This window comes from Telmatherina bonti (genome assembly GCF_933228915.1).
Source record: "Telmatherina bonti genome assembly, chromosome: 1".
In the NCBI taxonomy this organism is placed as follows: Eukaryota; Metazoa; Chordata; class Actinopteri; order Atheriniformes; family Telmatherinidae; genus Telmatherina; species Telmatherina bonti.
The window spans coordinates 26534095-26560416 of NC_136619.1; the positions used below are offsets into that span (position 1 = coordinate 26534095).

General features: G+C 37.4%; 2 protein-coding genes across 2 annotated transcripts in view; both read right to left on the reverse strand.

Moving 5' to 3' along the window:
• tub (TUB bipartite transcription factor) overlaps positions 1–7639 on the reverse strand; it is a gene marked incomplete at both ends in the record, with an annotated part of 47133 nt that extends 39494 nt beyond the window's left edge. Inside the window, one exon of the mRNA XM_079242096.1 lies at positions 7584–7639. Within this exon, the coding sequence (XP_079098222.1) occupies positions 7584–7639 (56 nt within the window). The remainder of the gene's footprint in view (positions 1–7583) is intronic.
• A 2519-nt stretch (positions 7640–10158) lies between these two features.
• The window catches only part of rras2 (RAS related 2), a 35464-nt gene continuing 19300 nt past the window's right edge, over positions 10159–26322 (reverse strand). The window contains exons 2-6 of the mRNA XM_079245713.1: positions 17433–17520; positions 17152–17254; positions 15514–15622; positions 14693–14811; positions 10159–12143 (exon numbers count right to left, since the gene is read on the reverse strand). Coding sequence (XP_079101839.1) covers positions 12056–12143; positions 14693–14811; positions 15514–15622; positions 17152–17254; positions 17433–17520 — 507 coding nt within the window. The 3' untranslated portion in view covers positions 10159–12055. The remainder of the gene's footprint in view (positions 12144–14692; positions 14812–15513; positions 15623–17151; positions 17255–17432; positions 17521–26322) is intronic.

Here is a 26322-nt window from a genome sequence, read left to right on the forward strand (position 1 = left end):
GAAAACTTTGTCTTCCATCGACAGCAACAGACGCATAGCTCAGCCAAATCTTGCAGGAATTTGTAAAATGACTGAAACACCTATAATGAGGAGGCGTGTAATATACTGACATTTGCCACTGAAACATAAGCTTGTAGTTTTGCAGCTTTTTTGTGGCTGACACACAAGTTCCTACCTTCATTTCAGGTAGCATAAGGACCAACAGAAATTCTCATTTGGAGACAAGAGGTGATGGTAATGAAGCAGCACATCTGCAAAATCGTTTTCATGTCGAGAGTGGACAAACTTTATGTTTAAATTAAATCTGATCTGTCAAGCATCACTTGATCTTCAAATTCACAAAGTAAAACTCTCACAAAGAATTAAGTACCACATTACTAGCTGTCATATTTTTCAGTTTTCTTTCTTGGAGCACCCATCCTATTGAGTACAGCTGGACTGTTATGTTGCCCCAGATTTCTGCTCCAAAAGCACACCTGCTGCTCAAAGGGCATTTCAACACTAATCCACTTTGATGTGAAGAAGAACCAACATCCTCCTCAGTTTTAACAAGACCCCAAAGCCATCAAAGTGATCGGGCTACAAACACCTTCGTACCGTTTAATACTTATGATATCTTAGCAGAGACAATGCCAGTCGTTTGACAAAATCACCTCTTTAAATCGTAATATCAAGTATTAGCTTTTGTTAAAAACCAATAAATAAAAAGATAAATAAAAATACATTGTTTTTGCTTTTACTTTAAGATATCTCAAGGTTTCTATGGGATGCACTGTTTCTTTACGGTGAAACCAAAAGGATTCTAAATCTTAAATATTAAGTTACTATGAATGGATGTTCAATTTTTACATTAAACTGCTTATAATCAATGCCTGTCTAAAGAACTGGAACCTAATTTGAAGCTCAGAAATTAAGGATAAATAAATCAGCTTTTGTTCTTTCTTTTTTGTATCAGTCATTACAGATAAATTCATGAAGTCATGAAAATCTGTACAACACAAACACCTCCACACCTTTCTACTGAATCTTCAGCAGACTTACACAGCGGCATGATAATCTTCCTTAACACCTCAAAGCAACAAATGATTCATTTAGCCATTTTCTAATACAATGTAAAGACCTTAGGCTCAGGCTTGCATATCTGATACACATACATGATTTATATTACAATAGATATGTAGTTTTATCATTTTGCTCTCATTGTAATAGGACTTGAATTGTTGAATGAATCCTCACAGCAGCTGGCAGTTCAGATTAAACCTAGCTGACTCATGTCATATTTAAACTCCAACAAAACAGATACAAAACAGATATAAAAAGAGTTTTGTATGTTCTGGGTCAAATGTATTCCACAAAGTGCTATTTTCTGTTTTACATCAGATATCATTCCATTTAAAACCAGAGTCCATAAGCTTTACTCACAGTAACAGCTTGCCACAACATAGAAAAATGTCAGAATACTATTTTTTTTATACCTTGGTACCTTGTACTAGTATTTACCAATCAGCAGCATTACATAAGTATAGCAATCTGTCTTCCATTTGCAAAATCTGTCAGTATCCCATTGCGTCTAACCTTTTCATAATCATAAGCAGCACTTAAAGCAGCATAAGCAGAGAGACAGTATACCACTGGAGTTTTAGTAGATACATGCAGAGAATTTAGACAAGGAATCACCAACTCTGGATATCTTAGGCCAGCGTCCTGCAGGTTTTAGAGATTTTTTTCCACTGTAACACACTTCACTCAACTAAAACAGTTCTCCACCAGCTTGTTATCAAGCTCTGCAAAAGCCTCTTGACAACCCACTGATTAGAATCAAGTGTGTTGCAGCAGAGAAACTTCTAAAACCTGCAGGGCATTGGCCCAAGATGTCTGGAGTTGGTGATTGCTGATTTAGAGAGTGTATTACCTATAAAATACAATAAAGAGTAAAAGTATAAATTCAGGTCCAAAACAACAATTGGATACGCTGCAAGAATAGTGAATGCTGATAGTGTCACACTAGTATCATACCATCCAACTCTGATAAAGAAAAATATGGTGAAGCTGTTATGAATGAGGATTATGGGAAACATAGGCATTTAGGTGAAGGCTGAAGAATTGGCTTACAGTGCCAACTCCTTTTGTGAAATGTTTTTTTTTTTTTGTGTATGTGTGTCAGAAAGAAGCAGATGAAAGCAACTAACCAAAGCAAAAAACACTTAGACTGATAGATTTATCCAGCTAATAGCATGCAATGCAGATGTTTTTCAGGAGGAAAAGTCTCTGGCTCAATCCCCAACTTCCAATCTACATATTGATGTACTGTTAGGAAAGCTCTTGAACCTCGCACATCAAAATGTTTTCCTTACTTCGATACTTTGGGTAAAAGTGCCTAATTTCTGAATATAGTGTGATTATTACCCCTTGGATGGGTAAGCTGTTTTAAACCTCAAACATTTTCCACATTTTTTTTTTCCATATTTTCTCGGCTGGGGTCATTTTTCTACTTTGTATCAAACCATTAATGGTTAGTTTAGTACATAGCTTTGGTTCATATTGATCTACATGGTTTGGTTTAAAAACTAAACATCAACAGTGATTATATACTGTAGTTTAAGACCCACTGGTCAATGCTCTCACTTTGAGATGCAGCTTTACCTGACACAAAACTGTTTATGAAAATGTGATCATTTCACAATTTTTGAGTTTGGACTGTAAAACTTTCACCTATTAAACATGTGGAAAAACCTTATTTCACACATTTTAGTGAGACCATGCTGGAACTAGACAATACATTAGCAATAAGTGTAAAACAGGCTAACTTATCTTGTCTACTTCGACTACTTTTTAAGCATAATTTATGTTTGTTGACTGTCTTTTAGATTAATAGAATTGTGACTGCAGAAATTCTGCTGACTGTGGCAAAGGATTTTACACTGAAGCATCACTCCCTCAAAATATCTAAAAACTGGTTTCAATCACTGAGGAATAAAATACAACATTGTATAATATTCAATGGGGCCGAGCTACTTCATCAAAAAACAATGACACTGGAAAATGAGATTTTTGTCCAGCTAAACTTTGCAACAGTGAAATGTTTCATAAACTGTTTAAGATGCAAAAACAATTGTTGGTCAAGGGAAAAGAAGGATTACATGGAAGAAGAACAACAAAATAATGGCATCTGATTAGTACCACGTCATCAGGAGACTCTTTTCCTTTACTGTTTGTATTATATTTATGTAATATGTTATTTTTCTCCAAACCATCTAAATGACTCATTTCTCAGTTAACAATGTTGATCACAAACAGACTCACATGCACACTCACCATCAGCTACATTTTACACACACAACAGATTAATCCAACACACAACTGCTGTTTCTTGACACCTATACAGCCTGTCTATTCATCTATCCATTTGCTTAACTGCTTGTCCAATTCAGGGTCAGGGGTAAGCTGGAGCCTATCCCATCAATCATGGCTTGAGAGCCGGGTTACACCCTGCACAGGTCACCAGTCCATCACAGGGCATAGCCTGACTAAACATTTCATAATTATTTGACTTTATTTATATTTAATGTTCACTCTGCGTCATCACATCAGTGTCAATACAAGGCCACTAGGACAGGCTCAATCATGAACCAAGGCATAAGCAAAATGAGACAATAAAGATTAAAATCTACTTTCACTAAAACTATATTGAGAAGTTAGTAATCTGAGATATGAATTCTGCAGCCCTGGATATATTAGACCACACTGATTGACTGGCACTGCAGTCACTATAGAATAACAAAGCAGCAAATATTCACTGGTTAAATGTCAAAGAATAACATAAAAGAGAAAAACATGATTTACTTTATTTACAATCAATGATTTCATTGCAAGTACTAGAATTTAAACTACAAAGCAGTTAACATATCAAGGCTTTAGATGATCTTTTGTTAACTAACCCAAACAACGAAGCAGTGATGCAATACTGGTTAAATTTGGTCAATAAACTCCAGTTTGTAAACTCAGGATACATTCATGATGAAAATCTGGGGTTGAGGAAAAATCCCAATATTTCTTCCAGGCTGGAAAACAACGCAGCTGCTATGACCAAAGCAGGAAGGGAAGGCAGCAATAAAAGAAAGAAAAGAAAACAATGATGACTGAACTGATCAATACTACTTTTGATTCATTAAAACACAAATAGATGCAAAGGTTCATGAGTGTGCATTTTATTTAATGAATGTATTGAATAAAGTTATATCTATGAGATATGTAAGAACATTTCAGTCTGGTTTCTGCACAAAAAGAGGAAATAGAAAAGTGTTTTAAAGCAGTCTGTGGACTTATTGGAAATATCTTAGTTCATTATTGTCATTTGGGTTCTAAACATTTTTCTTTTAAATGGTTGTAGTTATTTAATATTATTAATTACAACATAATTTTGTAATGAATAAACAAACAGAAAAACAAAAAACATTTGATAAAACTTGGTGAGTTTAACATACTGTGACAGTAAATTGGCATTCATGATTGAGCAGTCAGTGCATCACCAATGCGATCAAATATATCCACTGACATTACTGAAATGTGGAGCCCCTGGGTCAGAGCGGATCAATATGCTCTATAGGAGACCTGGGAAATTGTTCATACTTCATTGTAAGTAATTAAAAGAAAGAAATTAATTTAGAAAATTAATCCAAAGCTGGTTGGCCTGTTTGTATCTTTCAGTCTGGATCATCAGAGATATTCTTTTAAACTGTGGTTCAACCACTTCATGATCCATTGCTGAAATCTGTAAAAATGGATTGTGGTCATATTTTACAAATGGTTCAGCAGTTTTGAAGGTGATGAGGTACGAAGTGATATTACTACAGCATGATCCTCATTAATTGTAATCAAAACACTTTTTCACTCGTTCTCATCTCAAAATTGCAGCACAGTATGCTTTTTTCTATGTTTTTTCTATACCTGATTAACCTGTGTTTGACAATGGTAGCACAAAGTACACAGGGAGATTAAAGCTAACCTTTATGTGTGGTTAAAACCATAAAAAAAAATCCAGATCTGCAGGCTCTGAATTGTATCTTGTCAGGCCACCTTGCCCTTCCATCTCTTGGAACTAGTGTTTACTGAGTAGATGCCAGGACAAGGTGTGATTGTACAGCTAGTTGTTCAAAGAATTAACAGGCTACACCATGAATTACAATGCCTTCAAAAACCCACCAACATGACACAGTCACACACCTACATCCTGTGGGGGAGTCTTAAAAGATGAGCAATTATTTATAGTGTATTTTATTTTGCATGTCTAGTGGCAAATTGTGTTATTAAATCCCTGCTGGATGAATGTCTGATGAAGGAAAACATGTTGGAAATCCCTTAAAATGTATATTAAACATTAGTTTCTGTATTTAAAAAAAAAAAAAAAAAAAAAGATTAAATATATTAACCTGAATGCAAGATCTCACCACAGGTTAATACAACAAGTGACTGAGTATAGATGGTCAGGGTTATTGTAAGGTGTAATAAAAAATGTAAAACTGCAAAGATTTAATAACATACAGCACATAATATGATGAATCTGCAACTTAGGCAGTACAACATTAAAGCCAGTCATGACTCCTTTGTGGAAATTACTGGATATGCTTCGGAAAACTTCTCAAAACCATTTTTGGTGAATATGGTGCATTGCTTAACCCACAAATGGCATTTATAAGTTGTCCATGCAAAGGGAAAAAAGGGGCTCTTGTAAACATTTGGATATGATTTATTAATATCCTCGCCTTCTTTAGGTCTGACCTCATTTCAGATGGACTGAAGACAGCTGCTGATGAAGGCTTGGCAAAGCCTCATAAAGGACAGAAATCCTACTTTGGTGATGACGTCTGGACTTCAGGCAATCATTTATCACAGAAGTTTCTCCTTATTACCAAATACAAATTTTTATTTTGTAGAATTTATTTGAGCCTCTAAAAAAATTTCAGTAGATGTTAATTTCTCAATTTTGCTTGAAAATTCCAACCAGTTAAAGCAGAGTGTAGCTGTAATTATCATGTTTTACTCCCACCACTGTCAAAAAGTATGCAAGGATGACAGAGAGCTTTAAATTGACTCTTTGGTGTGGATGAATGGCCGGTTTTCTCATTTGTCCTTGTGTTGAACCTGAGATGGACTACTGACCAGTCTAGGGTGTACTCTGCCCCTCACATGATGACAGCTTTGATGAGTTCAGGCCCCCTACCACCCACTTACCCTAAACAAGATGAAGTGGGTTTAGAAAATGGACAAATGGAATTAGATTAAGATTAGAAAAATTTAGAAAACAGACAAAATAAGATATCTCAGCATAAAATGAAAAATCAGAAAAATGTGAATTAAAATACTTCTTTTGAAATAAAAATATCACATGGCATTCCTGCTTTACTCCGCAAACATCTGTGCCTCTTACAATGCTGCACACAATTAGGATATAAACCGTCAAAGTGCTGTAACAAATCTTAGGAGGCTAAGAGACCACCAGCTCTGGCAACAGTCTCTTGGGCGTCCACACACAGATTCAGAATACCAATTATACTGTCTGAACCAACATATTTTGTGCTGTCAGGGTAAAACCTCATCAGCCTAAGCCTCCAGTAATCAATGATTCAGAAACAGCATCTTCAAGCATCCACTGTATTCCAAATTTATGGCTCAGTATGACCTAAAAGGAATTGATTAATCAATAACAAACAGCGTACGGTCAGTATTTCTGAAAATGCTTGTGGTAGCTGAGCATGTGGATAAACTCAAAGCACTTCATCTTTTCACTTGAACATGCTTCGTCAAACAGTCACGTCAATTCAGCAACTGACTCATTCACACTTGTGATGGACATGGTTAGGAAAACATCACATCGCATCTCTCATTCATGTAATCCTTCTTTGTTTTGAGTCCTTTCTAAATGAGAGTAATTGTTTTTAAATACAAAAATTATCAAACTGTAGCCCACCAATGCCCCTCAGGTTGGCTCTATCATTTATTCTCTGTGTTTTGACTTGGCACAATAATGTGAGGTGTTAATCACAGGGACCTCTTCTGAGATGGTCTGCCAACTTTCTGCCCATTTTGTTCAGGTTTTGCACTGAATTTGTGCCACTGGTCAAATACAGTAGTGAACGAATCATATATATATATATGTATATGTATATATATATATATATATATATATATATATATATATATATATATATATATAGATAGATAGATAGATAGATAGATAGATAGATAGATAGAAAGAGTTGCAACCATAGGAATGTGTTCACGGTGTGATAATGGTCGGCTGTGAACTGACCAACAACATCCAGTGAAGCAAGCTTCCCGTGCATCAGTCAGTATGCAAGGTGATGCTGACACAATTTCTCATTTTCAAACCCGTTGACAACTAATTTGCACACAGTAAGAGGGGGAGGAAGAGGAGGAAGAGAAGGAGGGGGGAGGGTTCCCATAAAGACATGGCTTCAACGTTTACAACATTGGCCTTCCTTGATAATGCCAACGAAACGTTTCAGACTAGATAGTGATTTTAAACGCACCCTACACTTGTCATAAAGGGAAATATGGCTTACCTGTCATAACTCCATCTGCTGTAAGACATGCTCCTGTTGCTGCTGACTCCCTCCATGTCCCCCAGGCGAAGCGGACAAGCAGAACTGGATAGTGAGACGACAAGAGGGGGGACCTAAAGGCGCAAACGCTCCGTTTTTACTAGTGCGAAACAAGAAGTACTGGAAAGGCTTTGAGTGAATGAGCAGGGAGGGCAGAGCACAGCCAGAAGCGCCACTGTGGACTATACCACTATAGAGAGGGGAGCGGGAGCTGTCAGCCCACTGTACACGCGCGGCGACCGTTAGAAAATTCATTGACTGGGACTCGCTGCTGGTTTTTATGTTCTCTGACTGTGTCCCGCTGTTTGTGACAAACCTGAGGTAGGCGTCGTTATAATAAAATTGTCTAAAAAGTAGAATACCAATGAAAAGTGTAGCTATTGAAAACTGTGATTTGTTCGAGTATTCATTGGTAAAAGGTCACAGAGATATCAAGATACCAAGCAGATATCACACAATTATGTCACTATATTGTACATGTTTAACTATTTGAATTGTGTATGGATCTGGGGTTTAGATGTGGGGTCCAGGCAGGAGCACAGACCAGGAAAAGTGTGGCACATGCAAGTGAGACACTTTTTTTCTTGAGGGGTCTTATATTGTGACTACAATGGTCATTTAATGTTTTTTTTTTGTTTTTGATTTTGTTTTTTTAAAGAAAACTCGGCTTCCGTAAATGTTATTTTTCAATCAACAACTATTTATTCACGGTGGCACTGCATTTTACAGCGTTAATTGCTGTTACACACTCGTACAAACACCTGCTTTTAGCCTACTCCCATGTAACCACGTGACATTTTTGCCTGTTAAACTTTGCATAGTCACCATGGTGTTGATGTGGCTTTTGCAACCTCTTCATTAAAGTTATAAACTGTATGGATATGTTAATGCTCTGTAGACCTTGTTATTTGTAATCAAAATTCTGGTTCATTCCCAGAATTAGATTTAGGATTTTTAAATTAATTAAGTGATGAAAAAAACAAGGTTGCATCAGCTGCAAGGAGTAGAGTGTAAAAACACTGGAAAGGCATGAAATGTCCAAAACAAACAAAACCTTAGAATAATTAGATTTTAAATTAAAACGTTTTTTTATGCATCTGTACCAGTAGTTTTGCTAGAAGGGCTTTCTTTTAATTGTATACATATTTTCACTGACTGCATCATGAAGATACAAAATGTACTCTATGGTTGCTTTCTGCAACATCACTGACACACATGACATAATGAAAATGTGGATTGATTTTGAAGTATTAAATATATAATAATAGTATAAACTGTTCTACAAAAGAAAACTACAGCAAGAAGCTTTGAAGGTGTCTGTTGGCATATGATTTACCATTTTCCTTATGTTCTCTGATTTACCATTTCATCTTTGTAATATAAACTATTTTAAGAAGTTAATAGTGTCAGATCTTTTAGTCTATTTGGTTGGTGCAATTAATTGTTAAAAGCAAGGGAAAGGCTGATGGTATATTTTAAAATGGGTCAAGGTCTGACCAAGATGTGTATTTGTACACAACCAAAAGAAGATTATTATATAATGTGTGCTTATTGTTTTTCCTATTTAACAACACTTTTATTAGAAAGCAAGAGATGGATTTCCTCATTATTCACCTTTAGGCTATAATTTTTAATTTAGAAGGATTGTGCAGTTGTAGTATGAACAACACACTAAACATATGACTCAAAATAATGTGCCAAAATCCACTGCAATATTCTCCTGTGTTTGTTCATTTTAGATACAAATGCTACCCATTGTTCCTGTCACAGATGTAGGACTGCCTCCTCATTGATAGGCATACATTTTAAAATGAGATTCTGGACCCGGTGGCGATTCCATGTCTCCATATCTTCGTGCTAGAGTGACCAACACAACCCTGCTGGTTGACCTTCAACAACTTCTGGTTGCTGATGACTAGCATGAGGAAGAACCGCCAACCTGCTGTGGCTGCTTATGGGTGGTCCACACGCTGCTGATTACCAGACAGTATCACGTTCAAAATGTGTTGATTTTTCCTTATTAATTTGGGAGAGTGCAATCATCCCATCTACAAAGCAGCCTAAAACAAAAGTGAACACCAACAGGAGAATATATTTGGGCACATTTCTGGAGGCACTACCCTTTCTTGGCTGTGTTTATTGTTCCACTAAAGCACCATTTTTATAAAGTATACTTCATTTTAAAGTAGAGAAATCAGACCTATCAACACCAGATGGTATTATTAAAGGAGAAAAACAATAAACCAAACACAAACAACCTTACCTTTTGTACTAAGTTAAGAGAAACTCAATAAAACCTCAACTTTTTGTGAGAACTGTAAAGATGTTTTTTTTTTTTCAAGAAAGGAAAGTGAAATATCACTTCTCACTACTTTTAAGAATTGCATGGCCATATGACTACTTGTTAGATTTACATCATAAATAATGATTGAACTCTGCATAACTTCTTGAATTCTATCAGAAAAAAGTAAAAGATTCTATAACCAATCTGGCTCAATGACAGATTTTATTTTAGCACCAAAAGCTAGACACAGGGCAAAAGACAGTAATGTGGAAGGAGAAAAAAACAAAACAGGATTTGAGTGTACACTAGTATTTGCAATAAGATGGAAAGTGAATATTTAAAATCTCAGTGATAATAGTTATTCATTTAGGTGCTTTTAAGATCCAGCATAATGACCACAATAATTTCTAAATCCTCTCCTACTTAACCCAGCATTTTTCTTTTAACACTACAAGCTGGTGGTTAACACCTCAAAAGAGATATATTTTCCATTCGGAAGCCAGAATAAGAGAAAAAAAAAAAAACAAACACACACATTATTGGTCACAAGTGGGGGAATATTCCAATTTAGCTAAATTTGGGCCAAACAGTCATTTTCAGCTGAAAATAAGAGAATTAAATATTCTTCTTTACATATATACACAGCCGCGCTGTGAACATGTACTCACTTATAAACATATAAAAATATTCGTCAACTAGTTTGATAAGAAAATAATGTATAAAAGTAGAGTAGAAACATTTAATCAAGTTCATTAATCCATCATCTGATTTTGTTTATATTACAAGATGACAATATGCTAAACAGACTGCAGCACTTCATTGGAGAGCCTGAACAGAAGTACAGAGGTGGAAAGGGAAGGTGGAACATTATTTTGTGTCAGCAGTGATCACAGCTCCATACGTGGCAGGTCGGGTAAGTTCATGTACCACTAAAGACGGTGTTCATTTCGATATTTCCACTTGTCCTGGTTTTTCCAACCAGCAGACAGATGGGGACAAAATATTTTTGTGATACAGAATAACTCATGGACACAAGACAAACACATTTGCCATTGTGTTACTGGAATGGTGAAGCCGTTACTTGGATCTATTTCAGAGACTGAACCGATGTGTTTTTGGAATGATCTGAACTCAACTGAGCTCTGGTAGCTTCATAATTTGCAACAAATATACCCATTAACATTACTCGACAAAAGCTGATTATAGAGCATACAGTGTTTGTCTGAAATCATGGTCATTTCAAGGCTACTCGATGTGCTACCAAAAATCTTGTCTGTCAGCCAGTAGTCAACCAATGTTGGTTGGACCTTCTCCTTCAAGGAAATAATTCAGATAACTTTGCTTCTCAACTGAAAAAATGCTGCAGGATAACAATCATTCGATCTGTAAGACTTTTTAAAAGAAAAAAAATCAGATACAGTAGACACTCCATATTTGGCAATTCAAAAACAAAAGCAAGAACCACAGAGAAAGTCAAGAATCCACTGCAGGATGCCAGAGGGGTGTATCATTTGAGCATTAAGGGCTGTCTAGGCATTATATTTATATACATACATATTCAGTTTCTTATATGTAAAACCAAACTCAACCTCACACACTGCACTGCGGTGATTTAATAGATTAGAAATACACTTTGAAAAATCACAACGAATGTCACATATGTACAGTAGCAGGTTAGCACATGGGAGTAAAGATGGATATGGCACAACATACGCAAAGCTTCATAAGATAATTTCTCTGCTCTGGTCAGTCGCCAGAAACTAAAGAAATTTATTAACATTCTGGGTATATAGATTTCATTCAATCTTGGTAGCAAGTACAAATGTCACTACAAGGCAAGAGAAGTCCTTCAGTATATAAAACATTAATTTGTCAGGTTGATTTAGAAGGCAATGTTTAGTGTTGGGACTCTCTTATGTGAATCAGATAGTGACTGAAGGTAGAGTGGTGTTAAAATTTGGCATTGTCAGTTGTCCGTAGCGATGTCCTGGGAACAGCAGTTCCTGGTCAAAGTATCTCAGAAAAGGCTGTCTGAAGTCATGCATGTGGAGAAGGCAGCGGTCAGTCATCCACTTGGGATGTGATGTCAGGCAGAGTGGGTGGGAGGGAGTGGGAGAGTAGCTGCATGAGTTACAGTGATAAGGCAGACTCAAACAATCACACAATGGCAGCCACTCTTGTCTTTTTCTTTTCTTGTAGGTTCTGGCGACGGTGGACATTCCTGTTCTTGGAATTTCCTAGAAAACAGCAGATAGACAGAAATATTAAGACAAAATAGACACACAGCATAAGTGAAGATTCCCCTAAATCCAGGCTGATTAGAAAGCAATTTCCAAAATATTAGCAAATTTCATCACAACCTATCTACTCCGTTATTTAGGAATGCTGCTTAATGCACCCACTTTTTATTGGCACATTTTAACCACTGAGAAATGCTGCAACTGGGGAAAAAAAAGCTGCACAATCTTTACATGCAGAACGCTGCAGCGCGTCTTTTAACTGGATCTCGAAAGTCTGACCATGTTTCACCAATTTTGTCTTCCCTTCACTGGCTCCCTGTCCATTACAGAATTGATTTTTAAATTCTTTGTTTTTAAATGCCTAAACGGTCTGGCCCCTCGCTACCTGTCAGACCTGCTGGTGAGGTATTCCCCTACATGCTCTCTGAGGTCCACAGATCAACTTCTGCTTGTGGTTCCTAAGACGAAGCGTAAACTGAGAGGTGACCGAGCTTTTTCTGTTATTGGTCCCAAGTTGTGAAATAAGCTGCCCCTGTACATTAGACAGGCTGAATCGCTTCTTGTTTTTAAGTCTTGTCTGAAGACTCCTTTTTTCTCTTTGGCATTTGACTAATTTAAAGGGTTGTTTTACTATTAACAATGTGCTGATGCCCCATTATGATGTAAATATGTATGTTTTATTGTTTCTTCTGTACAGCACTTTGGTCAACTTTGTTGTTTTTAACGGTGCTTTATAAATAAACTGGATTGGATTGGATTGGATTAGATTTACATTGTCTTCACATCAGGTATCTATGTGTATTTACAGTTGTGCACATATTTATTCATACCCTTTCATGAAAGAAGGAAAAAAACAGCTGCCTGTAAAATAAGCTGAAATTGACTAAGGTAATAATAAATACAAATTTTATGAAAATCATTACATTATTTTCTACTTCTGGTTCAATAGAAATATTTTTTTTTAAAAAGCAAACAAAAAAGATAATTTATTACATATTACATCACTCATGAACTAATATTTTGTTGAACAATCCTTTGTTTCCGCTACAGTCAGGTGTTTTCTGTTCCTCTCAGTCAGACTTCTGCACCTGTTGACAGGTATTTTGTCCCACTGTTCAACAGAAAAGTGCATTTGTCCAGGACCAATTTGGTTTTTTTCTTCAACTCAATTATATGAAAAAAACCCAAAAAACTCTTATATTACTAAATTATATTTTTGCAAATTTTTAGTTATTGTTCCTTTTTAAGCCTCCAGTTATTTGAGTGACTGTTGTAAATTCAGCCTTTTCTTTAATGAAAGGGGATGAATACATCTGAGCACAACTTTGTATAATATACATATATTTACTATTTTTTTATTCTCTATAAACTCAATTACTATTGTTTATCTTCTTATGTATACAGGTCATTAAAGATCTATTCTATTCTATTCACTGACCTACTGTTTCTACTGAAGTGTTCACTTTGAGGACAGTGTTCAAGGAAAGAGACATCTACACTAACAAGAAGTCAATGCAAAACACATCAGATGACACAAGATTGGATTTCTGGGTACATCCACAGTGAGCCTCAGATCCCTTAAATAAGAACAGCATACACACTCATGCTCATGCTAGGTGCAGCGCTGCTGTACAGTGTTGTACAGTTTGGTGAGATATGGGCTTTAATCTCAAACAGAAACATGTGCTGCAAGTAGCGCAACAACCAATAATGGATCCATTTCAAGTGATAAACCTGGCTGAGACACATTGGTTAACATTTACGTGATAAAGTCAGTTACTAATTAGAGATGTTATCAAATCAGTTAAACGTAAGACAACAAAATGTTACAGTGCTGACCACCATACCACTGTGCAGCCGTTCTTAACCTCAAACTATTAATATTTGATGGAGTAGCTACCAGACTAAATACTGTAAATCTGCTCCTGCCAGGCTTCCATCAATACCATCTTTCTGGTGTCAAACGATTATTGACCACTGCGTCTCACATGGGCCGAGTCTCCCCACTGTCACTGTGTGTGATTGTTGAATTAGTAAGTTAGTCCAAGCACGTAGACAACGCTGTCTGTTGTAGTTTTCCAACAAACCAGGAAAACAAGTCCTTCTCTGAGCCCTAAGGGAGCCCAATTATCCACACGTGGATATAACTCAGGATGGGGGGTGGAATTTACTATGCGTTCGACTGTGAGAGCTAAAAACTACGTTGTCATTTTCAAGGTGACTTACAAAACAAGACTTTTGACACCTGAAATAAAATGTATGGATCTGGCCTTAATATCCCCATGGAAACATCCATTGTTTGTGATTCTTATATGACATTTCTGCATTTAGTTGTGTGTGTTTGCAGCACTTTATCAAACTGATAAAGATGTCTTCTTCATTCGCACATTGTTTATTTGTATGTGTCTTCTAACCACGGTGCTGAACTTAATGACATCTTAAAACGAGAATAATGAATGTTACATTCACATGAGCCAAAACCTTTCCCATGTTATTGACAGTTATCCTTAATATAACCATATTGCTGTCTTTAAAGAGTCCCTTACCTGATTACTCTAACCAGCTCGTGGAAAGCTTGGTCTACATTCATTCGGATTTTGGCTGAAGCCTCCATATATGTGACTTTTAATTGCCTGGCCAGCTGCTGGCCCTCTTCTTGGGTTACCTGAAATAAAATGAATAGAATAACAAATGTCAACTGAGGTTTGCACAAGTAAAATAATTTGTAACTCCAAGAAACCAAGAATATAAATATAAAATGCAATCTTTTTTTTTTTTTTTTGCATTGTATTTAGGTTGATGTGTATTTTAATGTTATTTTTGCAGTTACATACTTAACTTGACTTGTGAGTTACATTGAATGTTTAGAATTAGCATTAAAAGTTATTACTCATTCTCCTGAGTATTACATTTATCATAGTCAAGCATTTTTTTAAAAGTACATTTCAATTATTTAGAGCACTGTATAACCAAAATAAGTTTGTTCTATTGGTTTAAAATGCTAAAAACTGATGTTTGTGAGTGAAAACCTGATTGAATGTGTCTGCAATACTTAGTTGTGCCATTAGGGGGTGCTGTGGATTCACTAAAAGAAACAGTGACTGCATACCAACAGCCAAAAAATGCATGTTTCATCACTCTCCCTTCTCTGTCAATCCTCCTCTCCTGACACCACTGAGTCTCCTGCCTCTTTGATTCTTTCATACACATCCTGTTGTATCTGAGCATCTAGCTGCAGCTGCAGTGCTTCCACTTCACAGCATGCAAATGTAAATCCCTAAAGACCGGTTGATATTATCTCCTCAAGTGATAAAGCCATGTGAATGTAAGTCAACGGTTTTAGATCTCTGTAATTTGTGGGACTTACTTGTCTCTGTAGTTCCAGATCTGCTTTGTTTCCTACAAGGATCATTGGGAATTCATCTCTGTCTTTGACTCGGAGAATCTGTCTTTGGAATTTGTAGATTTCTTCAAAGCTGCAAAACACATTGCATGTCGTTATGCAGTTTCTTCTCATCAATGGCTTTCTAATGTTTGGATGCCTGCATTTATCTCCAAACAAAAGTCAGGGGTAATCACCACAGAGGCTGATCCACAGGGATGAACATGTCAGCAGCAAAGAGAAGGAAGTCTGCCACACTATTATAGCAACATGAAATGTGTTTATCTAAGCCTCTGCTCTGTGAACTGACCCTGACTGCTGCCCCCGGGGGGGGCAGAGAGGCAGAAAGCAACCACAAACCCAGGACGGCATTCCAGCCGTGGTGAGCACATAGTAAATCTGGAAAGACTTGACTAATATAAATGGAGGAAGGAAAGGCTGTTTACAACATAAACATTGGGAGGGGATAGTGGGTGGGGACAAGGGAATGCAGCTCTTTGCACAGCTGGGCATGGACACAACGACATGGAGGATGGGCAGCGACAAGGAGGCAAAAGGAACAGCATAGCGTGTCATGAGAAATATTATGAGGGTGACTTAACCACCATATCGTCTTCATAACTTAAAAAAATTAATTAAACTAAATTTGAAGCTGATAAACCCAGTTTCATCTATTTTCTGCAATAATCCCATTAAAAGTCATTTTCATGCCTCAACCAGAGCCTGCAACTTCTGTGATTACCTACATAAGCATACGGGATTCACCACGTAACAGTGTAGGTATGCGATTTATCTAGTAGGTGACAGCCTCACTGTTTACTGTCCATGCTTTTCACTTCATTAATGTGACCTCAGTGTACATGTTAGTGAAACAAACAAACACACCAGTCTGTTGCATTTGTAGAAAAGCAGAAGACATTTTCACATTAATTCCTTTTGCTGTTACCATGACTACCACAGGTATCGCCAAATCAGCCAGGAATGAAAACGACTGTTTCAAAGTGAGATATTTCAGTATTTTGGGTAACCTGAATTTAAAGCAGTTTTGGGTGAGGTTGTGTGAGCTTTAAACTTGTTTTAGCTTCACCACATGACTCTGACTCACTACTAAGTGAAGTTTAAGGGATTAAAAAAAAAACTGTGCCCCACTGTGTTGTCAGTAAACACACATACATGTTGTCGGTGAACACATAGGTGAATCAAAAAGTCAACATCCTGAAGGGTTCAGAATAAAGAACATATTTGCCTCCTACTTAAGTGTTTTGTGAATCTAAAGATTGCTACACTTGCCCATGCGTGCCATTGTTTAAATAGAACATACTGGCACTAAATAGAAAGCTAAGGTAAGCGAATAGGTGGATTAAATGGAGCAGGGTGAGGGAGGAAGTGTTGAGAACAAAAGAAAAATGACAACAAGTACAACAGCGAGGTCCGGAAGTGCAGGCGGCAACAAGTGAGTGTGTCAATGCAAGATTTATGGTTTTAGTAGAGTCAGATGCTCAGTAGGAGGAGGAGGAGGAAAAGAGAGTGCGCCGCTGTGAAGAGTAAACAGAGGTGTGCAAAGAGAGAAAGAGACATACAAGTTTGTGTGCATCTTTGCACATGATGAAAACTGTCACTTACCTTCCTCTGTCAGTGACTGAGAAGACAAGCAGGAAGCCCTCCCCTGTCCTCATGTATTGTTCTCTCATGGCTCCAAACTCTTCCTGTCCAGCCGTGTCGAGGACTGCACAGCACAAACACGTGCGTGGGCACAAACAAACGCACACAGAATAACTTGCAGCAAAAACACACTTTACAAAATCAGCTCTCTAGGAGCAAACTAATGCAGTTTGTTTATGTGTGCGAGCGTGACTGTGTGTGTGCTGACTTTGGTTGTGTTCTGTTTTGCAAAGTCCACTTACTATCAAGCCTGGCCGCCCTTTCATCAATCACACACTGCTTGGTGTAGGAGTCTTCGATTGTGGGGTCATAGTCAGTGACAAAGTATGACTGTAAGAGAGATGGTAAATATTTTAAGTCAACCTATTCAGACATTTTACTAAAACAAAACAAAAGTTGTGAACATGTTTGAGGTTCAAAATAAACTGATAAAAAATCATTATCACTTTCAGCCTGTATAGTGCGTTTACCATATTGTGGCATTTGCAGCACACACTCATGCATACTTTACAGTTCTATACTGTACAGAGGTTAAGCCACTTCAGAATAACACTGCTGTTGCACACACAAAAGCTTCTTTTTTTTTTTTTTTTTTTTTTTTTCTGAGGCGCTTCTGGAGATGTTTTGTCACCACATAATAGTCATATTAGGCAGCTGTGAGCAGCTTTTTTGTGCATCACAAAACCATTTCCAAATCCTCGCTTGCAGTTTTCTGACTTTATTAAGTCATTTCAACGAATGCAGCTGTGTACTCCGTGTGAAGGTTGGCTTCGAAATGTCTCGATATGAGAATAAACAGCCACTTTGTTCTTGTGTTTTGGGTCAAAATAGCACAGACAGCCTTATTGACCTCTACCTTTACTGGCGCTCTGCAGACAGGAGGTAAACACACTGTCTGCAGCCACCTGCACAAAAAACGTGAAGTAAATATTGCCCCCCCCCCAATAACCACCGCTCGAGTTTCCAGAGAAAAGCTGGTTTTCTAGCTGTGTCCTGAGCTGAAGACACAGCTTTTTACTGCTGAAGGACTGATTCTTCAGTTCTGGGACCAGTATCTGGTCTCTCAGTAAGCCAAACTGGAAGGGTGGAGCCGGGAGAGTTGGGAGGAGGAGTCATGCATTTTTTACATTTTCCCATGTTTTGTTGTTCTTGCTTCCATCAGGGACTTGTTAAGTGGTGACAGCTGAAGGGAGTGCTCGGGGAATGTCTAACCAACACCCAAAGACACAGAGCAATCACAGGAACATAAAATCCAGACAAATTTCCCAGTCATTCTAACGATGAGCCAAATTAAACTTTTACAGTTGCAGTCAAGTTGTTGGTGCATGAAAACTGCTTGTTATTTTAAAAGACAGACAACATACTGCCTGTTTGCAGATATTTAACAGATGACGAGACAAGAAAGAGCGTGTGTTGTGTTTATTGAACACTAAGTCTTTAAAGTAGATACAAACAGGGAAAGAAGAAAAGTGAGAAGCTGTAGTACTAAACTGGCAAAGATATGCGTCCCAGTTGACACTATTGTTTATTTTATGTGACAAACGTATAGAAAAAGCAAAGGAAAATATGTATGCTTATGGAATGATTGACAAAAAGCCCCAAAATGATCAAAGAGAAATTTCTGACATCTGATTAAATATTGCAGCCCCATTACCTTCTTAAGATGCTCTGAACAAATAAACACAAAAATACTGTAGTTTGACCCGAGTAGACAAAATTATGGTATTATAAATACCTGTGTAAATGTTTGTTTATTTACTTAAATTTTCTTTAATCAAATCCAATTTCATTTATACAGCCTTTTCAATACTATGGAGCAGCACAAAGTGATTTACATCATAAGTGGTGATTAAATATCAATTTAAAACTATTTCAACATCAAACTAAAAAAATTCGAATAAGCCTCCACATACCCAAGTAACCAAATTATAAACACACCTAATCATTTATTGTGTTTCACAGATGAAACACATAAAAGGTTCCCGAACCCCACCCCCTCACCGGACACATTTTGCACGGTGGAATAGTGGTTAGCACTATGGTCTCACAGCAAAAAGGTCACTGGTTTGATCCTCGGCTGGGAGGTGGCCTTTCTGTGTTTGCATGTTCTCCCTGTGTATGCATAGGTTCTCCGGGTACTCCTGCTTCCTCCCATCATCCAAAGACATGCATGTTAGGCTAATTGGTTTTGATAAATTGCTCATAGGAGTGTGTGTGAGTGTAAATGGTTGTTCGTCTCTGTGTGGCCCTGCGATGGACTGGCGAGCTGTCCAGGGTGTACACCCATCCTCTCGCCCGAAGGCTGCTGGGATGTGCTCCAGCTTCCCTGCGACCCTTCATCGGATTAAGCGGTTTCAGAAAATGAAAGAATGAATGAATATTTGAAAGGATTCACAAACTACATCAATAACAATAAAACTGTTACTCAAGCTTGTCACCTCTTATGAAGCTGTTTATATTTCTAGTTTGTTGTCTTCAACTTTTACATATCACACATTTCTACACCATATGCTGTTTTCCCACATGTAGCTCTTTGTTATTGCAGAAGATAAAGGAAATCACTCCTTCACACTCTCCTGTCGCCTCTGCAGCATGTAAGCATGCCTGCATGTGTCACATCCACTCACCACTGTTCAATAATTCATCAGCATTACTTTGCATCGCCAAACGTGCTTCGCTGCACTGCCAGCCAACGAGACCAAAAGAGAGGAGGGAAAAAAAGTCTGCTTGTGCTTCTTGTCCCTCTCATCATTCCCACCACCACCGTAGCATGAGCATGTGACCTCTACCTTTTCTTCCAACCTCCCAGTCCTACTCCATTAAACCTGGTCAGCCACATTGAGAACTGCACTCCTCTGGTTATTCTTCGCCTCCCTCCGCGTGCATGTTAGCGTAACTGCTGCACCCTGCTACAGCCAAACTGATATCCTCTTCCCCATGATAGATGAAGCTGTTCTGCAGTGCAAGCACTAACAGGGCTGTAGTCCAGCCTGGCCAGGTTTCAGCTGGGCGGCGATGGGCTCATTGATGGGAGTGCAACATGACTCAGGAGGGCTACCGGTAATTGCATGATATAAGCCAGTAGGAGGTTATGTCCAGAAACTTGAGCTATAAATTTTTATATGGGGTCATGACTACATGTACTCCTCAAAACCACTGAATAGCTGTATGCGTGGGTCAGCACCAAAAAAAATTCTGAAACATTAAGAGTCACTGCTTTGTCAGATTTTTCTTTTTCAAAACATGCTCTTTGTTGAACTATTTGCAGATTCAGTGAGACTGAGTGCTAGTTTAACTGTAACACGTATCGCAAAAGAGCTTACTTGTTTTTGTCTCAATGAAAACATAAGTTCCCAGTAATCATTGATAATTTCATGATTGATTTATCTGTTATCTATCTATAAAAAGTGCTTCTGGATTTATTGAAGGTCTTAGAATTTAACTAGTGAATTAAAGTCTAGGACCTTCAATAATTACTGAAACTTCTTAAACCTAAAACTGACTGAATATCAGACATATTTATTGACTGAATAAAGTATTTATCGCTCAACTGACAAACAGCCTGAGTAAACATTGTACGCTACACATTACTGTAACCCAACAGGGGATCTTTTGAAATTTTGCTGAGCAGAGATGATTTACTATTAAAGCTGAGCCAGATTTATTTAAGTACTGTGTTATGAGAGAAGAATGATAATAGTAATAATAAAATAAAATAATGAGAACAACTAGCAGAACCAAACTATACTACACTTTATTTGTCGGTGGTAAGTCAGGTTGGGCTTCACTCAGTCCCAGTCAGGTCTGCAGGAAGGAAACTCCTCCTCTGCAACAGGCAGCTGGTCCAGCCAAGCCCTTGGGTGGCGATGATGTCACATATGACACGTTACCGTACTCCGTCCACCTACCAAAATGCAGGCCTGTCAATCAGTCCATGCACAACACACCCAAACACTCTCCAGGCTACACTGGAAAACCATTACCTCCAGGAGCAAAATAAGAAAAACAGATTATTATTATTATTTTGTTCAAAATGCAAATATTGTGTTTTTTCTGTTTGTTTTTTTTTTTTTTTTTTGTCTTTGCACCTTGCTAGATTTTTTTATGTAATGTAAGAAAAACAACAAAAAGCAGCAAATCTTCACACTGAACTTATAAATCAATGGTTTGGTTTATAAGTGTGTAAAAGGAATTATCAGAACCCTGGCTTATTATTTCTTACCTTTTTACCTTAATAATATCTTTCTTCTTGCTAGAACAAAGTTGCACACCCATACAATCTAATTTAGTTTTTTTTCTGGCTGTATCCAGATTTATCCAGATTCTTTGTATTTATGATAATGCCTAAAAATTTTAGGGATTCAACTAATCTTTTTAGATTCCTATAATCTACACAAGACAAATCTTAAAAATTTTATTAGTTTAATTGTTTATTTCTAGAAATGGTTTGTTCTGAAATCTGAGAGTCGGTTCATTTGTCCTTTGAATAGATTCGGTGTTAGAATCAGATGTCAAAGCACCTGATCACTGTTCTGTTTCAGAACAAGTCACAATGTGAAGTCATAAATCCTTTCAGCTGCTGCTTACAAACCTCCAAAAAAGCAAGAATGAGTGATATATGTAGGCGTGTAATCAGCATTGTGCTTGCACTATGCACCCACTTCCTCACCACACAAACAGCTTCACTAACACAAAACATAAATCCTTTTCCATCTCTGTCAGTTATCCTACATACTCAGATAGTACTGTCTCTAATATTTAACAGTTATTATCTGCACACAACACAAAAATCACAGGTTCAACAGCAACCAGGATAAAATTGAGATCTTTGAAAGCTGTAAGGTAAACAGAGTGCTGCCTGCGCTGTCATAATGGGAAAGAATGTTCAGCTAATAAAACCAGACCTCAACACAGTTGGGAGTTAATTACCTTCTATATACGGCCCAGTAACCAAAGAAAACTCACAGACCTTAACATGAAAATCACTACCCGTACTTATTCTTTAATTAAGGGATAATGTAGATTGAAAAACATTAAAAATGTGTTATTCTGGGGAAAATTCTGTCAGGCTCTGCAGATCTATGAAACTCCCCACCACCACCACCCCAGGAGACCACAGCCACCCTCATTGCATATTGTAATAAAAGAGTTTGCTAAAAGCAAGCTCACACATAAGTTTTCTGTTTTCTTGTTGTTGTTTTTTTTTTTTAACTGGTTTTGTCAGAGGATGCACAGCTCACCGTCCTCTCAGAGCTGTCAATGACAGCAAGACATTAAAATAACTTTGATGGAAACATTGTGGGAACAGTAGAGCTAGGTGTCTCGTATCTTGTTTAGCACATGCCTTTCTAAAACATCAAACACACTTGGCTCATAAAAAGTTGCAATATTATCACAAACATTTATTTATTTATCTCGCATCCTTTTAACCAGGGAATTTTTTTTTAAGAAAATACCATTTTCAAAGGTGGCCTGGCAAAAGGTAAAGTCTAGTTGGGAAATTTTGGTGTGATATTCAGCTCATGTCACTAAATGGGCCCTTGGTTATACTGACTCGACAATTTTACAAGATGCTACATTCTGGGTTAACAGCAGCAAGAAGCTAGACAAGACTGGAAGCCACACTGGGCAGTGGTGAGTGGATGGTTGACATGTGAAATATGCCATATTATAAGACAAGTTCAGTGGGCCACAGCCAAATGCAGCAATTTCAATTAAGAACACAAACTGCATGCCAGACAGGCTGGAGCCTGCCAAGTCGCACCGTAAGCTACACGGAGACAGACATGACACACTGTTCTGATTAATTTCTGATAGCACATCGCAGTCAGACAAGTTCACATCATGAATTATGCCCTTTTAAATACATTAAAATGCATGATTAGACACATTTTTTATGGTATGATGAGCTAAGAAAAGAGAAATTTTGGAGCATCTGTGAATGACTTCCTGTTCCTAAATCTGTGCAAGTCGGACTGTTGTTGCACCTCTGGGGCCGGACCATGAGCAGCTGTCTGTAATCAAACAGCCACCATCAGGGTTTAATGTTAAACAGATAGAAGGGAGGACCAGTTTCTCTGCATCTTTAAACTCCCCATCCCTCACAAAGTTTCACACAAGCCATACAGAAGTCTGCGCAAGCAGCATTGTGTCAGTGAGTACCTAGAAGTACTTGAAGTGAGATATAGGGGAAAAAAATAAGGCAGAATGAGAGGTTTGAGGGGGAGGGAGACGGTAGGCTCCATGGAGAGGGAGAGCAAGAGAAAAAGAGGGGGAGGGAAAGGCATTAACTTCCTGTGGAAACACCCACTTTTCCCATGAGCTCATACAAACCAGAAAGGTCACTTATTCAATACCTAATACACAAGGAGAGAAAGAAGGCACACAATGTGTCTGCTGCCTTGAAAGGCCACTGGGGACCGTTTTGCTGTAGCTGGAAAAGATTTAAGACAAAACGCATTGCAGCTGAGAACTGCATAAAAAATAATAAAAAGTTTCAAAGTCCCTCTCTGCTGCTGTGAAGCTGAGTGTTACATCCATGGTAGGAACACTTTCACTGATGGTTTACAGGCAGAATGAAGCTTTAAACTTCAATGCCAAATTAAATGAACCCACACGCGTCACTCCCATAAGCTATTTCCTGTCTAATGTACAGCAGATCAATAGTCTTTTCCTTTAATCATGGCCTTGTCCTTAAATGCCAGTAGATCAAACAAACTCTTAGCTTAAAACTCACATCTATCCAGAAAGAAACTCACTAGGAACTGAGATCCTACCACTTTGCAGTTGAGAGATGGTTTAATATTCAATGTAAGCAACCAGCATAATAATGGGTATCGACAAAACACAAGCAGAGCTGTTAAAAATACTTCTTTCATTTCGTCTTGCACATCAATAGGGAACAAGTCTGTTATCTGTACACTTATGTGCCTCTGACAGTCACATATTGAAGCCAAGGGTAGCAAATATAAAAGGCTCACTTCTCACATACTTTTTATTTTATCCACATAAAAAAAAATACTGTATTGACTAGACAGAATTTATATGCAGGATTGGTAAAAACAAAAAAAACCATTTCTGCTAATTTCTAATTTGATGTGTCCATCCTTTTGGTTCGGCAACAACTCTGTATGAACATAGTTAAAATTGCATTGAATTCTTTGCAACCTTAAAACGTCTGACTCATTTTCATGGCAAAGTGACGTTTAATATGTACATGCCTGTAGTTGCATTGCTGCATCCTATGAAAAAGAAACTGCACTTCACAACATTTTTTCCCCCATCCCGGCGCATCACTTACTGTAGCATTTACACGCTAGCAACTGGATATCGACACACTGGCTGTTTTGAATTTGCTGATTCAGCAAAGAAACACAAGAAGACATTATTGGAGAAAGGGAGCAAAAGAAATAGGAAAACAGATGGAGCAAGAGATAAGACAAGAGCCAACAGATTAATATCGACTTATTCAGAGATTCAGAGAGTTGCTGGCAAGAAAGTACATACATGACAGATGCAAAATTAAATGTCATTGGGGAAACCTCACTGAGAAAATTTGACAAAATTCAGTGGCTTCAACATTTCTGTAAATTCTGGGAGTTACTTTTTCTTAATTAGACTGCATCCATCTGCATGGAAATGGCTTATCATTTATATTTTCTTTACAAGTAGTACAGTTAGGTATATGAATTCTGGTCAAATTTAAGGTCTTTAAAAACATCTATCATCTGTAAAAGATCATCATTGCATTATGTTTTCTGGGATAGTGTCATTAGTTCATTTCTAGATGGATGGATCCTTTATTTTTATTTTATTTTTTTTAAATCAACAATCGTCTGATAATAGAACATGCTGAGAGAAAATACCCCAAACTGTTTTTTTTTAAAAAGACATACTAAAAAAAGACATAGCACTGAAACGGCATTGGTGAAAGTTACTAATGACCTTCTTATGGCCTCAGACATTGAGTTGCATCCTCCAACTCACCAACTCTGTTGGTTTCCTTATATAGGCTATTATGAATTGGCTTTCATTATGTTCTTTTTTTTCTGTCTGTAAAGCGTCTTGAGATGGCATTGCCATGATTTGACGCTATATAAATAAAGTTGAATTGAATTGAATTAAATTAAAACACAGTTATGGAGAAAATTGTCATCATGATTTTATAACCATCATGATTACTGCATGTTTGAAAACACTCAAAAAATGTGCACTGTTTTGTATGATTTCATAGAGCTGACTGATAGATAGCTAAAGTTTACATACATTTTATGACATAGCACATGTGTCGTTTGTTGTGGCTGTTAATTCTCAAAAAACATTAAGAGAATTAGTAAATAAAGATTTTATGTTTATGGTGGCCTAAACATGAAAAGGACGATTAACTCTTTACCTATCGGTGTCTGTGTGAAAGATAGTCATATTCTAAAATTTTCCAATAAGCACCACAAAGGCCAAAATGGTGAAGAAAGTCAATACAATAAATATAATAATTTGCAAATCTTTGTATTTTTTGGCCAAATCAGAGAAAAGTTGACATCTTTGCTTGAAAAGAGTCTGCAGATTTAAATGTCTCAACTAGTAAAAACTGCCTTTACATACTTGAATCTTTTTAATCTTTTGTTGAGATTTTATGCTTCTGATACTGTATCATGATAAAAACAAGTGAAATAGAAGCTGTGGTTAGCACTCGAAGCTGTGGAAATGGGGATAGAACTCACACAGAGAATAAAGCATTGGCTAAATGTCCCACCAAGTAGGCTAACCCTTGGCACAGTTAACCCCCTGCCCTCATCTAAACGTCTGTGGCATTAAGACTTCAATCAAACAGCCAAATATCAATGTGTGCTGGACTTTGGACACTTTTGAACCCGTTCAAAGGCACAGAATCAAAGAGGTGCCATTTACAGGCCCTTTATTCCACTAGATCGCTGGGCTCAAAGCTGCGCATTTGCTCTGAACCAGCCACACTTGTTTTTTGGTATTTTTGTTGCTGGTTTTTTTTTTTTTGTTTTTTTTTTTTTTTTTAAATCTTCATTTCATAAGCACATTTTGTTAAATAAAAGGGAAGACTTGAGTAAATACATCTCTCACAATCAGGAATGTCATGATAACTTAATTCTACAATTAATT